The following is a 16,658-nucleotide window of genomic DNA, read 5'->3' as shown; positions in this document are numbered from 1 at the left end:
GGCGTGCAAAAGCCGGGGCCTTCCAGCCCTGCCCGGCCCTGCTCCAGGACTGGCCCTGAGGACCTCTTCTCTGCCCCAGGACGCCCCGCCCTGCCTGCTCAGCCACCTGCCCTTGGTGGGCGGGGCCTCCTACCTGAGACTGCTGTGGGATGTTCAGAAAGTTGCCGTCCCGGGGTCCGATGCTGACAAACCGGTTGGCAGAGGAGGCGCCTGTCGTTGCGAATGCTGTGGGGGGCAGAGGAGAGAGGGGGAGACCCTGTGAGACCTGGGGGCCCTGCCAGGCACTGCCCTTCGGGGCTGCTGAGAGAGGGAGAGACTGGGTTAGACCACGTTGCCCAGGCTGAGGCTGGCCGTGGGCAGGACAGGCCGGAGGGACCCCTCGTCCTCTCACTAACCCGGCACTCTGCCTCAGCCGATGTCCTCTTTCACGGCTGGGGTGAGGGAGGGGCCCTTGGAGGCTTCGGCTGAGGTCCCATGGACCCAGTTCTGTCCCCTAACCAGGTACCGGGCAGGGCGGGGGAAACCCTCATCCTGAAGCTCCCAGAGTAGGCCTTTGCTTTCCCACTGGCCCCCTCAGGTCTGGAGAACAGGGCCCGGGAAGGGCCCTGGCGGACTGGCCCCACCCAACTTGGGGAAGGCTGTCTCAGCCATGCCACCGCTCCAACCAGGGCGGCTAGTTGGGTGCTACCCCACTGGCCACCCTGGGCAGTCCCAAGGACTGGGCCAGCAGCTTGGGGAACTTGAAGAGGCCCAATGGAGGGCTGAGCAGGGGACGGAGTCAGAAAGGGGCTAGGGGCTGGCTGCCGTCTTGGGTCCAGGGTGGCAAGGCTCGGGCCCAGCAGGCATTCCCCTCCTCTGATGGCTGCACCAGGTCCTGTGGTCCCCAAAGCCCGAGATGAGCCAAGGCAGAGAGGAGGAGGAGGCCTGAGGACCTGGCAGTGGCAGAGCCACAGGGCTTGGACGCCTGGGGGAAGCTGTTCTGGGGCCTGAGGGGGCAAATGGGTCACACACCCCTGAGCTCTTCCTGGCCTGTCCAGCTGGAGCACTATGGGAGGGAATGAGCCTGCCCCGCCCCCCAGGAGGGAGGATGCCCCCAGAGGGAATGAGGAATGTCACAAGCTGCCCAGGAGGCCCCCACGCCGCCCTGCACCAGATACACCCCATGGGCCCTGTGCTCACCAGATTCTGTCTAGAATACCCCCCACCCCGCCACACTGTAGGCTGGTCTCCCCCTCCCCCACCCTGCCCACCTCCCATGACCATGACCATGACTTGTTTTATGGTAAATGCAGATGGGAAGATGACATGAAGAGGATGGAAAGGGGAAAATAACTCAAACCATGAGAAAGAAGGTGGGACAGAGAGCGCGAGACGAGAGAAGTGGTGAGATGGGCCGCCCCTCCCACCGCTGCCCGGAAGTCCTGGCCTGCGGCCTGCAGCCCCCAGAGTACCCGCAGCTCTGCCCGCCACCCCGCCAACGGCAGACCGCCCGCCCGCTCTCCGCCTCTCCTGCCCTTCACGTCGGGTCTACCTCGGGCCTCTCAACTCAGATTTTTCTCTTCCCTTTGACAAAATTTGTCACTGGTTTAAAAAAAAAAAAGAGAGAGAGAAAGAGATGCAGTAAGCCGAGGCCCAGAGCCCTCCCTTGTCCTTGGAACATCCAACCTGGGGAAGGAATTGAGAGGGGGGAAGGGGGGGGAGAAAAAAAAAAGAGGAACAACGAGAAACCAAATGTGAGACTGAAGGGGAGGGGTCAGGGGCCAGCCTGCTGCCCCTCCAGAGGCCCCAGGGCCCCAGAATGGAGGTGAGGGGCAAGGCAAAAAAGGGGGTGGCGGTGGCGTCGCCGTCTGGTCACATTTAATTTTCTCGGTGTGGGGGGGGCACAACGAAACAACAAAAAAATCAAAAAACAAAAAAACGAAAAACGAAAAAAACAGCAATCAGGTATGAAGATGGCATGGCTGCGCCTCCCTGCCCCCTCCCACCCCGGCCAGCACCCCTGGCCTGCGCGCCCCACTGTGCGACCCCTCCCGCCCCCCCGAGGAGGGGCCTGGGCCAGGGGCCCCAGCTGGGAGCAGCGGGCAGGCCGGGGTTCATAGGGTGCTGGCTGGTGCGACTGAGGCCCAGGAGGCCGTGGCTGGGGGGTCAGCTCTGCTCCTGTCCAGGTGGCAGGCTCCGTGGCCTCTGGGTCGGGGGGGCTTTGGCAGTGGGAGGGGGTCTTTTTGCAGTGAAACTGTTTGGATGGGCCAGGGCGCTGGGCGTTGTGGTTCCGGTTTCATCGTCCACTTACAAGGTGATGGAGGAGTCAAGGCGGCGCCGTCTGGGGCAGTGCTGGTGGATTTGGAATCAGGCATAGGAAGGGGCACAGGTCTGGCCACTGGAGGCGGCGGCGGTAGCAAAAATGACCCCGGGACTTTGCCCTGGCCGCTACCGTTGGGCTGCGAACAACATAAATAGAGTGACGCATGAAGGCACATCACACACAGACACACGCCCCCTGCGCGGCCGCGCCAGCTCGCTCCTGAGAGCGGGCGCTCCCGGTGGAAGATGCAGGATGGGGTCCTCTCCTCCGGGGCACGGGTGGGTGAGGGTGTGAGGCCTCTATTTGGTCTCTCGGGTGTTTCTCTTTTTTTTTTTTTTTTTTTGTGGTCCTCTTTTGAAGTTGTGGGAGGGAGGAAGGGGGGTGTCCGATGGGTGGTTTATTTCTTAGGGAACGTGTTTTAGGTACCAAAATGTGCCACCTAGACATATGAGCAGCTGCACCTAGAACGCGCACGCTCTTGAAGACCTTCTCTTACGGCAGGAAAGATGCGCCAGCTGGCCCCCTGCCGGCCCCCGAGAACACGTGCGTGCCTCCCTTCATGGGGTAGGGCTGGCTGACCCAATCGAGGACCACAGGCAGGCCAACGTCCGCCCCACGTCACAGCCTTGGGGGGACGCCAGGCACTGGGGGGTCGCCCTTGGCTCCAGCAGCCCGACAGCGGGTGCTGGCCTATCTGCCACAGAACAGCCTGAGAGGAACATCCATCGCCGCCAGCTCTGCTTCCCGTGGGGTTCTTCGAGCGGACTTCCCTGTACGATGCCCTTGGAAGCTGGGACACCAGTCACCAGAGCCACTCTTTGTCCTTTATTCCCTCTTGTGCCTCAAACTTGAGTTTCCTCCTCCAGGCCCCATGTGTGGCCTTGCGTTCAGCAACCTTCGGGCTTCAGGGGACGTCGGCACCACAGGGAGGGGCAAGGTCCCCGGCCTCTTGCAGGCACAGCCTCCCTGGAGAGACCTCCCTGGAGCTCTGGGCAGTGCCCTCGATGCCCTCTGCAGCCCAGGGTCAGGGGGCCGGGCCAGAGCTCTTCATCCTGAACTGGCCCCTCCCAGCCACCCAGGTCCGAGGCAGTGGGAGGCGCGGGGGCTGTTCCTCCTACTGGCGGGCGAGCCCGCGGAGCCCACCCCCTTGATGCCTCCAGCCAACTGTCTTTCTGTCCATACTGGCTGCGCCTGGACTGGGACAATGAGACTCCCGAGGGGTCTCCCCTTTGCCAACAGTGTGCCCATCAGCTCAGTGCCCCGGTGCCCAGCTCTGTACCAGGCACTGTACCCATGTTGTGTCCAGTCCTCCAACCAGCCCGCAAGGCCGTGGTTCTCGCTCAAGGGCAGTCCTGCCCCCCGGGGGGCCCTGACGGCGTCGGGAGACATTCTAGTTAGCACAACCCGGGGGGTGCTACTGGCATCGAGTGGGTGGAGGCGGAGGATGCCACTCGACAGCCCACAATGCACAGGACGGGCCCCAGGACAAAGGCTCCTCGGCCCACACTGTAACAGCACTGCGGCTGGGAAACCCTGCTGCAGGGGAATCTCTATTCTCCCCCTCCACAACTGGGGAAACTGAGGCCCTGCACAGTGAAGTCGTTTACCCAAAAGCCCCGGCTGTAACTGGCCAGGCCTGACATTCACGGCCCCGTCTGTCTGACTCCAGGGAGCCTGTGGATTCTTTCCAGCAGGGTCATCAACCTCTTCCCCAAATGCAAAGGAGCTCAGACCTCTCTCATCCCCTGAGACCTTCCACGGCTCCGACCGCATCTGCTGCAAAACACAGTCTCCCAGGTGGGCATTGAAGGTCCCCAAGGTGCAGCTGGACAGGGTCTTCCACCTTCACGCCCCTGCACTCCCTCCCCACAAGGACTTGCCCCTGCAAACCGACTGGGGTTTCCAGAACACAGCCGAAGCAGTGAGGGCTGCACACTGGCTCCCTGCAGAACCATCTGTCTAGAATACCCTTCCCCACACCCTTCGAGGCCTGCTCAGACAACACATCCCCACCGAGGGGGCCGGCCTGATTCCCTGAATCACCATCCACCTCTCTCTGCCTCTTCTTCTGGGATGCTCTGGACCTCCACTGGAGCCTTCGAAGCAGGCCACCCCCCAGGCTCCCTGACCAGCCAGCAGAACGTCACCTCTGTATGGCCCAAGCGTGCAGCACTCAAGCTCCCTTGACTGAGTTAAATCAACTAGTCCATCTCGCTGCGCTTTCAAACCACAGAGCCCCTGGGCGGCTGTGTGGACCATGCCCTTCTGAGCTCTGGCTGCTCCACCCTCCATCCCTCACTTATGATCAGCACTTAGGTCTGACATTGTCCCTCCAAATGGTTCCCTTTACTTATCTTCCCTGCCCACTCAAAGGCCCTTGACAAAAGTGAGCAGTGGCTGCTGGCCCCCAACTGTGTCCTGGGCTGGAGCCCCTTTGTGCCAGGTGTCATTTCAGAAACAGACCCTTCGGTCCCAGGCAAGAGCACAGGCCAGAGGGCAAGGGTTTGTGGCCATGCAGCAGCGATGCTGAGTTACAAGCAGCAACTGCTTGCCCTGACTTCCATGGCCTGTCTGCTTCCTAGCTCGTTCTTCCATCAGAGCAGGAAACGGCACAGTCCTGACAGATCGCAGCCTCGCTTCTTCTCTCCAGGCCGTCCTGAGCGCGGGCCCCCAGCGGTGGGACACAGGGGCTTTCCAGGCAGCTCTTGCTCCCACATAGCAGTCTCTGCCTCCTTCTAGTCCTGAGAGCCTGTCTCCTCCTCCGAGGATCAAAATCACTAATCCCATTTGATAAAGCAAATCCCAGCCCAATACGGCTGGACATTGAAACTCAGGGATTTACAACCTTCAGTTTCTAGAAGCCACTGCCAGCCAGGCTAGGATGTCTTAGCTCTGGTTGGGGAACAAGTTGAGGTTTTAAAACTCTCATGGTCTTGTGATTTTTCAGTGCCTTACAATCTGTGAGTTCAAAGCTAGAAGGAACCTAGAGCCCGGGAGAGCTCCCGACTCTCCTCTAACAGACGCAGATGCAGGGCTGTCCGTTCCGGCGCTCGTGGTCAAGGCTGAGCTGGAACCACGCTTCCTGCCTCCCAGAGTCATGCTCTCCCATCGGGCCTGCAGCTCCTCCATCACGTGCGCTTGGCAGTCTCTTCTCTCTGCCAGAAATGCAGCTAACCAGGCATCCTCTTTCTGCCCTTTGCATCTCCACCAAGTGGTGTCTCCATTTGCCCTCGGCCTTCGCTGATGTGGCTCTCCTCCATCAGGGACTTATGCTGGGGCCGGAGGATGAGCCAGAGGGGCACCTGGAAACCTGTCTGCAAATTGTCTGTGAAATTTTTGTATGCATATATTTTTCTGCAAATATGATCTGTAACTTCAGATTCTAGATCAGTGGTTCTCAAGGCGAGTCCCCTGACCAGAAGCAGCAGCAGCACCTGAGAACTAGGAGAGACATGCAGCTTCTCGGTCCCACCCCAGACCTGCTGACTCAGAATCAGCTGAGGCCCGGGCACCTGGGCGTTGGCGATGCCTCCAGCTGACTCTCGTGTGCTCTGAGACTGAGAACTGCTGCTCTGGAGGTGGTCGCGGAGCTAGCACAGCCTGCTGCCAGGTCAGCTGCCACACCCGCGGCCGGCTGTGCCCCCTCCAGAGCATGGTGCTGTCTCTGGCCCCCTCTCAGGAGCTGGGCCCCATGGAGCAGGCTCACTCCCCTCACCCTGCCACCACCTTGGGCACAACAGGCCACAGGAGGAAACCCAGAGAGGCCCCACCTGGGCTAGACTCTCTGTTTAACCAGGGTGGCTGTTTGCACCCCTGTCTGCAGCATTTTGTCCATGGTCGACTCGGAGCAAGCACCTGCCTCAAGACGAGAACCTTCTAGGCCAAGTGAGCCCTTAATCTTGACTGGCCAAGTCAAGGAGAAGCTCAGGACCCAGCTGTCAGGATGTCCAGGGATGGACTGACCCACACTCTCAAGGGTCCTGTGCATTAGGGGTGGCTCTTTGGGCTAAACTGCTCCCCCAGGTCGATCTCTTTTTGATTCCAAACCCCAGCTGCCTCTGGACGTGAGAAAATGGGCAAAGCGGGATGTCTGGCCTCCCTGATCCATACTCCCCCCAGGCTCCTTGGAGCTGGGACACAGGCTGGCAGCTCCCATAGACTCTGCCGGTGTCTCTGAAGGAGGGGCAATAGCTGTCGGGGGTCACATCCACTTTTCCCTCCATGCCTCTCAAAGTGGACAGAGCCCATCCAAAGAGACAGGCAAGGCTCTGAGGGTGCTAAGGAGCTGAAGAGGCAGCAAGAGAAACCCTCGCAGGGCAGAGGGGGAAAGGAGACGAGGAAAGCGGAAGGAGGGAGTGCAGGGGGAAGAAGAGGACCAGCTTCCGTTGTGGACAGTGAGAGTGAGGACGCCGAGCGAGGTCCTGCCCTGGATCACGACCCCAGCACATAGCAGATGCCTGCTCTGCACACAGCACCCTGAGGCAGCACTGCGCTAAGAGGCCAAGGGCCACCTGCCGCCTTCCCTGGACTGCCTCTGGCGGGGGCTTCTGAACGCCCTTCCCCACCGTGGCCCTTCGAGCATCCTCCCCACTGGACCTCTCACAGAGTGCTTCCAGACCAGAACGGCTCCGGGCAAAGGCACTGGGCCTTCTCATAGTGTAGCGTGCTGCTGGGGCTCCGGAACCTTCCCAGAGGTCTAGAGACCACCGTGTCCCAACCCCGCGTGGTCTCCCAGGGAATAAGCAAGGACTACTGTCCCACCGAAGGGTCACCTCTGGCTTCCTCCCACCAGGGATAATCCTCTGCTGAACAGCCGCATGATTCCGCTCATCAGTGACCAAGCCCTCAGGCTTGTGGACAGAGGAGGGCAGCAGGGCAGCCGAGCTCCCTGGGGAGCCAGTCTCTCTCCCAGACTGAGAAGCAGAAGGGCTTCACCCCAGAATCGTAACTGACCTAGAACCCTTGTTACGAGTCCTGCCAACGGGAGTCTCCACGACAGCCCGCGTGGAGGACGATGCCCCCAGGACACGTGAAGTCTGGAGGCATTCCCTGTCTCAGACTGCGGAGGTGCGGTGCTGCTGCTGCGATGGGGGCAGGGGCAGGGACGCTGCTCCACACCCCACAGTGCACAGGACAGGACGGCCCCCCACCGCAGAGAATGAACAGCCCCAGTGTCAATAGTGCTGAGGCTGGGCAACCTTGAGTCTAGAACCCTACCAAATCTTTGCAGCCCTGAGGCTTAAGACAGGTGTTAGGAGGTAAGGGACCGGGGCCCAGGTTGGACAGATCACGGGTACACTCCCGCTGGGGAAACAGAGACCCTGGGGAGGGCAAGGAGGCCCAGCAAGGTGGGCCCAGCCGCTCGGTGGACCGTGCTGGGCAGGCCCAGGCATGACACACAGACCCCTACCCCAGACCCAGAAGAACGAGGCGTTCGGCACTCCAGGCTCTCAGCTGCTCCAGCCGCAGATGGCTCCTGGCTTTCGGGCCCTCTCTCTGTGAGCCCTGAGACAGATGGACAGACGCAGAGATGAGCTGTGGCGGGCTCCAGGGCCCTCTGGACTCACCTGTCCGGTGGCCTGGCCCGAGCCATCCGAGCACACGAACTGCACAAACTCCTTCAGCGAGTCCTGCCCGTGGTGGTGGTGGTAGCGGATGGTCGGGTGGGTGAAGTAGGGGCTCGACTGCTGGATGATGGACGTGGAGGGGAAATGCAGCGCTGACGCCGTGGCCCGGGGGCTCCCTGCATGCACGTGGGCGGGAGGAAACGGGCGTCAGGGCCTAGGAGGCAGTGGCGGGGGGCGGGGGTGGGGGCACGGAAGACAAGGGCACTGCTGGTCAGAGCACGGAGAGTCCTGACAAAAACGGAGAATGGGGCAGGAGTGGGCCGGGCTCAGGGTGAGGAGAGCGAGGCACTGGCCTCTGGCGCCAAAAAACTCAGTAATCAAGGGAAATTACATTTTAATGCAATGTTAAAAAAAAAAAAGTCAAATTGGCAAACTAGAGCCCGCAGGCCAGCTGCCTGTCTTTGTAAATAAATTTGATTGGAACCAGGGCCAGGGTTAGGTGAGGCACAAGGCAGGGTTGTGCAAGTGCAGGCTCAGTCCTATCTTTTGTTTAAAATGCTGATATTTACGGGCCAGCCCAGTGCCGCGGCAGCGGTTAAGTTCGCATGTTCCGCTTCGGTGGCCCGGGGTTCTCCTGTTCGGATCCTGGCATGGACCTATGCACCACTCATCAAGCCATGCTGTGGCAGGCCTCCCACATATAAAGTAGAGGAAGATGGGCACAGATGTTAGCTCAGGGCCAGACTTCCTCAGCAAAAAGAAGAGGGGGATTGGTGGCAGTTATTAGCTCAGGACTAATCGTCCTCAAAAAAAAAAAAAGGTTGATATTTGCTCAAGTGTTTTCTGCAATAGTTCTAATTTTTTAAAATATGGCATTAAAATATTATTTATCTCGATGACTGAGATTTAAGGTGTCCCCGGACATTCTGCGCCCAAGGTGAGCACCTCACTGGCCTTGCTGGTCCAGTGCCTGGGTGGGAGCCAGGGCAAGGTACCAGAGGAGGCAGAGGACTCCTGGGGCCCTGGATCAAGACACGACCCGCACCAGCGCAGGCCGCCCCGCCATGAGAACACATGGCCCCTGCGTGAGAGTAGGTGTGCACCTTGCCGCTGCTGCCCAGGCCACATTCTTGTGTGCTCAGCCCTTGCACACATATCCTCGCACACACAACTCCCACCCCAGCACAGGCCCCAGCTCTTCCCCAGCCTGCCGAGGCCTCCCCCTCCCGTCTGTTTCCAATCAGCTCGCTCTTGCTCTCGGTTTCATTAGGGGCTAAGGAAACTTGGCTTCTCCCTGGAGTTCATAAAAGCTGAGTGGGGCGGCCTGCTGCCCTCCCGCTGCCTGTGCAGAGGGCCTGGGCTCCCCACCCCCACCTTGCGGCCACCACGCCCTGCCCCAGTGCCGGCTGCCTCTGGGCTCCCAGCCAGGAGGCCCCAAGGAGGAAGCTGGGAGGTAAACCTCGTAAACCTCGCTGTTCTCTGTGTCCTATAGAAGGGCCCTGGAGACGGTGGGCAGACACCGGGCAGTCTCCAGAAAAAGTCCAGGCCTCTTTCTGCCAGATGGGTGCCAAGGAAGGGAAAAAACAAGTGAGGGAGTGGTGATGCTGAGGCCTCAGCTCCCACAACTTCCTGCCTGATTCCATCCCCTGGGGAACACCGAGGTGTTCTCCCCTCAAGCACCCTCTCTGGGTGAAACTGAAGCAAGAGAACAGCCCCCAAGGCAGCGGGCGGCTTCTTTCCGTGCAGAGCAGCCCCGGCGCCACCCAAGGTCCCCTTGGCCTAGCCCTTCTCTTCTGGAAAGGAGCCGGAAGGTCCCAAGAAGGGAGCCTGTCCTCCTACAAGTGCTCCTGTCACTCTGTGCCCCACTCCAACCCGGGCTGGCCAGGAGCTGGGAGAGAAGAGCTGAAAGGCAGGCAGAGGGAGAAGCCTGCGCTCTCGCACCCACCCACAGCGGGTAGGAGAGGAGACCAGGGCAGGAGAGGCCTGAGGCCTCTGCGGTCAGAGGGCAAGTCAGTCAGGCCTGTGCCGCACACAGCACACACACGTGCACACACCCCCACTCACGCGCAAGCACACAGGCCCTCAGGGATGCACACGAGGAGTGAGGAGCGTGGGAGGTGCCAGGGAACACGGTGCGGAGGCCCCGGGCCGGGCAGCTCTCAAAGATTCCTGGGCCCGCAGCCTGCCAGACCACTCAGGCACCCCTGCCTTCCACCAGGCCAGCTGCCCCTTGGCGCGCTCTGTCGCCTCCCCCACTGCCCCCCGGGGCCCCCGTTTCTCACCTGGTCTGACTCCAGCAAGCACAGGCAGCGGGTGGTGAGTGAAAGCCATGCGCGGGGAGCTGCCCTGAGAGGAGAGGGCACTGCAGAAGTCCAGCTTTCCTGACTTCTTTAGAGAAGCCGGGCCTGGGGGGAGGAATCGGCAACACAGGGCACGTTTAGCTGGGCTGGGGCAGGAGCGGGGAGGCGGGAGCGGGAAGCCAGCAGCTCACTCCTTCTCTTCTTGGCCCCCTTTCGGCTGCCCCTTCCCCCACCATGCTCCCTCTGGCCTCCTCTGCCCGCCTCTGGCTGTTTCTCAGCCCCTGTGTGCTTCCAACCAGAGAGGAAAATGAGGCCCTTGGGTGTGCTGGGCAGGGGATGAGCAAGGGGGCCCATCCTGCTCTCTGGCGAGCAGGTAACAATCTCAGGGGGCACAGAATGAAAGGCTGGAGCAGGAGCAGGGGTGGGGAAGGTGTGCAGAGAAGCCAAAGGAGCCAGCTTCCGAGGGAGCCAGGCTGAGGTCTGCTCCCTGGGCCCTGGGCTGCCGGGGCTCTGTGGGAAGAGGCCAGGGCTCCCTGCATGAAGGGAGAGCACAGCCACCCTCGGAGGGACCACAGGGGGGTACACACCTGACAAGAGAGCAGGGAGGGGGCGGGAGGGCCTGGGCAGGGGCTGGGGACAGAGCTAGACAGGAGAAGACTCCCTGGCTAGGGGACCCAGAGGGTCTGGGCTGCCAGAGGAGGGGTCGTTTCAGGGCTTTGCTCGGCTCCTGGTGCCAGAGACGGGGTGGCATTCAGCAGGAGACAGGGGCACAGAAAACACCCCATTTGAGCTCTCCCTGTAGGAGCCTGATGCTGCCAGCCAAGGTCATCTCTGTGCCCAGTCAACAGGACATCCAAAAGATGTTACGACAAAGCAGGCCCCCCGGGCAGGGCCTCCAGGAGAGCTTGTCTCCTGTCCTGGGCTGAGCCTCGAGGCTGCCCCAGGCTGGGAGGGGCAATGTGGACTCCAGATCTCCAGAGCTGCCATGTTTGAGGCACAAATCCAGTCAGTTTGGGTGGGGGTGGGGGACTGCAGAACAGAGAAATAAGAGCTCTGAACCGCAGAGGGAAGAGGTGGGGGAAGGGAACACTCCCAGCCTCCAGCAGAGGTGTTATCTGGCGGCAGCTGTGTGCCACCTGATAGCTGGTACAGTTGGGGGGGGAGCGCCCCCACCAGCTGTGCACAGCTGTCCCCGTGGCTGCACAGCGCCTCCCCAGCTGTTCCCCGTCCTGCAGCTGGGCTGCTTAATTGGCAATTTGTCGCAGCACAGGGAAACAACACGGCGGGGGCGGGGCGGGGGGTGGTCTGGAGGAAAAGAAGGGAAAGCAAGGCAGCTGGGGGTGCTACAGAAGGATGTGGGGGGCCGTGCGCGGCAGGACTGCTGGAAGGAGGGGAAGTGACGGGCACTCAAGCAGAGCTCAGAAAGGAGAGAGCAGGAGCTGGAGAAGGGTGGGCTCCCTGGGAACCAGGTCTGGGCAGGGGCCTGGGGGCCTACGCCCCAGGACACAGCCGTGGACAGGGTGTCAAGGCACACGAGTCCTTGAGGAAGCAGTTGCTGAACTAAGGCCCTGGCTGGGGAGTCTGCAGGGCCTTCTCAAGCCCTTTTCTCTCGGCCTCCCAAGGTTCCCCTAGGGAAGCATCTGGGCCTGGCTGCCGAGGTGCCCGCTCGCCATGCAGAGACCCTGGGAGGGGCACTGCAGAGGCAGCCTCGCTGGCTAGACCCACTCCGTCAGCCCAAGGCCTGGAGGAAAGCCCTCCCCACCTCCTCCCAGGCAGCGGAGAGCAGAAGCCAGAGCCCATGGAAAGGAAAGCAGCAGCATCTCCCTGCACTCCAGCCCAGCTTCTCCAAGCCCTGGCCCTGCCCATCCACGTGGCCCTTCCCAGGAGGGCACATCAGGAAAACACCAGGCAAAGTGCCACTCGGTCAGACCCTCATCTTCTTGCGTCGGAGAGCAAAGCCCCTGTCCCCAGCCTGACCAGGGCAGACCCATGCACGCCTCACACACACGAGTCTGCACTCCCTGGCCCCAAGACACCCGCACCTCCAGGACACACACAGGTTGCACACCAGTGTGTCAGGCCAAAGTACCCTGCAGCCAGTCTCCTCACGCACGTGTGAGCACACACGCACATCTACAGGCCTGCTCCCTCTGTGACACCTGGGCTCTCTGCGTCTGCCCACACCTCCTGTCAAGACTGGAGGTGAAGGTGGGTGGGTTTCCCTGGAGGGAACGGTCAGAAGGGACTGGGAGGAGAGCACAGGCTGACTCCCTGCTGGCAAAGGGCTCTGCGCAGCCTTTACTAGGCTCTGCTCCTCTCTGTGCAGCTGGGCCCTTCCGACCAGCAGCTCTCTTCTCCAGATGCGTCTGTCCCCACCCTGGGCTGCGTGCCGCAAGGTCCACAGACATTTTTGGTTGGTGCACCTGGTTTGGTGGTTGGTGGGGGTGCTACTGGCACCTGGTGAGTGGAGGCCAGGGCTGCTGCTCAACACCCTACAGTGTGCAGGCCGCCCCCCACCCCAGAGAAGGACATGGCCCTGCATGTCCACAGCACCCAGACTGAGAAACTGCTTCAAACCATGACGACCACAGGGCCAGGGCCACCTCTCTACAGAAACACCGAGAGAAGGAGGCCAAGGAGCCTCTGAAGGGAAGGGCACCAGAGGCCCAGGGCCAGGCCTCCGCTCTCCACCCGCCACGCCCCTGGGCTCTGCTGCCCACTCCGTGACAGCCCCCTCCTTGCCTCTGCTCCCCGCTCCAGCCTGATCTGCCCTCCTCTGGAAGATGAGGAGGCAAGAAGACAGTGCGGAGGAACCAGTGGGAGGCTCGCCAGCAGATGGGGGGGCCGGGGGCAGAAGCAGCCCGGCCGCCCTGCGCTGGGCAGGCCCTGCGGCGCCCATACCTGCATCCACATCGTTGGGCCACCCACTGGACTGGCTGCTGCCAGCTGCTGGGGAGCGGCCTGTCCCGGGATAGAAGACGTCGTCGACAGGGCTCTCCATCTCGCTGTCATCGATAGACTTGGGACGCTTGGTGGTGCTGGGGAAGGAGGAGAGGAGTCAGGCAGGCCGAGGATGGGCACCTCGTGTGGGGAGTGGACGCTAGTGACAGCAGCACTACTGGGCACTGACTGTGTGCCCACCCCCAGCCAGCCCTACAGCGCCCCAGCCAGCCTGCCTCCCCTCCTCCTCTCCTGATACCCTCATCCCCCACCCCAGCTACCCTGTCAAAGAAGGGAGTGGAACCCTCATCTGCTTCTATTTCCCATCAGCCCCCAGGGTCAGGGCAAGGTGAGTGAGGGACTTGCCAGGGACAAAAATGCCAGGGGGTGCCACAAAACTCAACGTCAAAGTATTATGTTATTTTATATTAAGATATTATAAATATGAAAATATAATATTTTAATGCAATATTTTAACAAATCAAAGTGAACGCCAAAAACCTCACAATGAGCCAAACATCCAAGTTCTTTTAAAAAGGCCAGGATCCTCTCTTGCCCTGCACACCCGGCCCCAACCAGGCCCTACTGCTCCCAAACCTCTCACCACGTTCCCACCCGCCTTGGCCCTCCTCCACTCCAGCCCCGGGACAGCCTCCCACTGGCCGGCACCCTGCCCACGCACGCTGCTACTGGAGGTTACTTTCTGGAACATACCTCCACAGCATCTCCTGCTTAAAACCCTTCAGTGGGTTTTGAGTCTAACCACCTTCCTCTGGCCTCCAAAGCCCCCTGTGGGCCCCGTCGGCCTGCCCAGCCCCAGCTGGGAGAGAGGCCACTCTCTCTACCTGGTGTGTCCACCCCACACCCGTACCAGCCCCTGTATGGCTGGGTTCAAATGTCACGTCCCCGAGAGAGGGCTCCTCAGATTCCCATGGAAGCACCTTCCAGGCAGAGCTGGGCCTCGCTCCAGCCGATGTCCCCAGGGCCGAGTGCGAGCAGGAGCTCAGAGTGAGGAGCACGGCAGGCCCAGGCTGCTCTGGGCCGGCGCCTCAACCAGGGCCAACCTTCTGAAGCACCCAGGCTGCGGGGAACAGCACCTGAGATGCCTGAGGGCAGAGGGCAGGCCGGTGCCGGGCTTACCTGGTGGAAGGAGGGGAGGTGATGGACCGCCGCCCCAGGGTCACCTGGTTTATGTTGTAGTAGCTGGGGCTCTCCAGGTCCGCCAGCGAGAAGTTGGGCCCTGATGCTGTTGCAACAGGAGCTGAGGAGAAGCGACAGGGTGATGAGGTTGGAGAGGTGCGGAGGAAGGCCGGCGGGCCCTTCTGTGGCCTGTGAGCAGCCCCCAGGAGCCCCGAGGCAAGCTCCCTGTGAAGGCTACTGAGGGAACCTCCTGCCTTGCTTGTGATTGTCACCCTCCAGAGCAGTGGAGCGGAGAGATGGGGTTCTCTGGACCCCACCAAGCCAGTGCCCATGGGCAGCGAGCGTCCCAGGAAATGCTGTCTGCCCCCCGCCAAGACCTCATCAGCAGGGGGCACATGGGGTCCCAGGCACCCCCCCAAGCTGTGCTGGGCTCTGCCCCAGCCCAGAGAAAGGCCTCACTTACTCTGTGATACTCTCACCAGCTCCGTCACGTTCCAGACCCCAGAAGTCACAAAACAGTCCTGGAAACTTAAGTGCCCTGCAGAGGGAAAGGACAAGGGAGGGAGTGAGGCAAGGCCAGGAGCTCTCCCCAGCCCAGCTTGGACTTGTTCCCTCCAAAGCTCCCATCCCAGCCACAGGCTGACCCTGGAGAGGGACCCTTGTCACATGGAAGAGGGGATGTCCCAAAGGTGAGGCCCTCCCCTCAGGACAGCAGCTGACGGTGAGTGGAGGGATAGCTGAGTGAGGGAGAAGAACCCAGGGAGGCCAGGTGGGCCAGGGCATGGAAGGGCAGAGGAGGACGTGGGGCAGGGCAGCCCCGGAGGCTGGGCACAGGCCAGTGGGCGGGGGCACTGACCGTTGGGCAGTGGTTTGATGTCCGCATCTCCTTGCTGGTTTGAACTATCTGATTGTCCGGATTCTGCAGAAGACACAAAGAAGGGAATGGGTCAAGACCAAAGTACCCCACCAACGCCAGCCAAGCAGCTGCCCCCCAGCCCTGCAAACACTTTCACCGCCATCCCCCAGAGCCCAGGGAGACAGCCAGGGGGAAGGAAGTACTGGTGACGCTGGGGTTGGATCCTGCTCTGTGGCAGGGCGTCCTGGGCACTGTGGGGTGCTGGGCAGCATCCTTGGCTCCACCCACTAGGTGCCAGTAGCACCCCACTTGTGGCAACCAAGACTGTCTACAAACACTGCTCAATGTGCCCTGGGAGCAAAGTCACCTACGGGTGAACAACACTGGCTGAGAGTCGGGCAAGGAAGGAGAGAAGCCAGCGACCATCTCTGCATGGCTGGGACGGACCCAAGGGTCCCCATCCACCAACCGGCTCGAGCTCCCCGAGGAGCAGCCCCTTCCTCCTCTCCCTTCATTAATTAGAGCCGGTCCTGTCTGCGGTGCCGCCCCCACCTCACCTTTATGCTCACAGGCAGTGCCTGGCAACACGGAGGGGGGAGCTTTGCCCTGACGCCGTCGCCCGCTCTGTGCCAGCCTGTCTGGGCTGTCTAATGCCCCAGTGCCACAGCTGCTCAGAGGGAGCCCCAAGACAAGGGCCCATTGTGTGGTGGGAGCTCACAGAGGGCTGGGGGCAGGGTGGAGTGTGTGTGTGAATATTTTGCTGAGCTTGGGAAAGCCCCCCGCCCCGCCCCCCAGGCCCTCCAAGCTTTGTGTGCCAGGGGCACAACGGGGACCTCCAGAATGCCTGCTCGGGCACGACAGCTGGCGAGAGGGTGGCAGAGGGGGCCGGGGCAGGGTGTGGGGCAGGGGGAAGGAGGCATTTAGGAAAGAATCAGCTGCTCGTAGGGGAACAACATGGGGGTGGCATCAGAAACTCGTGCCACAGTAGTGGCCAGGGCTTGGCCCCACTCTTTGGAGCAACCCTAGCTCCCGGAGCTCGACCCCCACCTGAAGTCAGCCTACAGCCTGGGAGTCTGCCCCGTACTGGCCTCACAGTCGAGCCGCTCACAGTGGGGAGTAACCAGAAAGGAAGTTCCTAAAGGACTCCGAAGGCCCAAGAGATTGCGGCGGGGTGCCCTGTGGCCGCTCGGGAGGAATGGAGGGCAGAACAGAAGCCCCCACCACGGCTCCGATCGAGTGCCTGGCTGCCTGCCCAATGTGGCCAGTGGGAAAGGACAGGCTGCCCCCAGGACAGCATCAGGCCTCACTTCCGCCATCCTTTACCTTGTTCGATTTTTTTTAAGTGCAAACAGTAATAATAAATCTTCTCCAATTTAAGAAGACAGAGGTTTACAGGGAGCCCTTGGGTTTGCAGTGCGTCCTTCCACACCTCCCTTTGCGCTCGAGCCTCGCCGGTCTAGGGGTGGTTAACCCCACCACGGCCCCCTCTTTGCTAGTGGCACTCTGCTCTGGAGAGAACCCACAGGACCTTATTCCATGCTCCCGGGAGAGTG

At 61.3% G+C, this 16,658-nt stretch overlaps 1 protein-coding gene across 7 annotated transcripts in view; it reads right to left on the bottom strand.

The window, feature by feature from the left end:
- The window catches only part of NFIX (nuclear factor I X), an 89,362-nt gene that overhangs the window by 4,073 nt on the left and 68,631 nt on the right, over positions 1-16,658 (bottom strand). For 2 of the 7 annotated variants that reach the window (XM_044751874.2, XM_014861723.3), the window contains exons 3-10: positions 15,106-15,168; positions 14,713-14,787; positions 14,250-14,370; positions 13,071-13,207; positions 10,152-10,274; positions 7,870-8,045; positions 2,291-2,438; positions 134-225 (exon numbers count right to left, since the gene is read on the bottom strand). In XM_044751874.2, coding sequence (XP_044607809.1) covers positions 134-225; positions 2,291-2,438; positions 7,870-8,045; positions 10,152-10,274; positions 13,071-13,207; positions 14,250-14,370; positions 14,713-14,787; positions 15,106-15,168 — 935 coding nt within the window. The remainder of the gene's footprint in view (positions 1-133; positions 226-2,290; positions 2,439-7,869; positions 8,046-10,151; positions 10,275-13,070; positions 13,208-14,249; positions 14,371-14,712; positions 14,788-15,105; positions 15,169-16,658) is intronic. The other 5 variants (XM_044751876.2, XM_070492182.1, XM_044751877.2 and 2 more) reach the window with 3 other exon arrangements.

The sequence above is a fragment of the Equus asinus genome, chromosome 20 (genome assembly GCF_041296235.1).
Source record: "Equus asinus isolate D_3611 breed Donkey chromosome 20, EquAss-T2T_v2, whole genome shotgun sequence".
Taxonomy (NCBI): Eukaryota; Metazoa; Chordata; class Mammalia; order Perissodactyla; family Equidae; genus Equus; species Equus asinus.
This window is presented reverse-complemented; position numbering and strand designations above follow the sequence as displayed.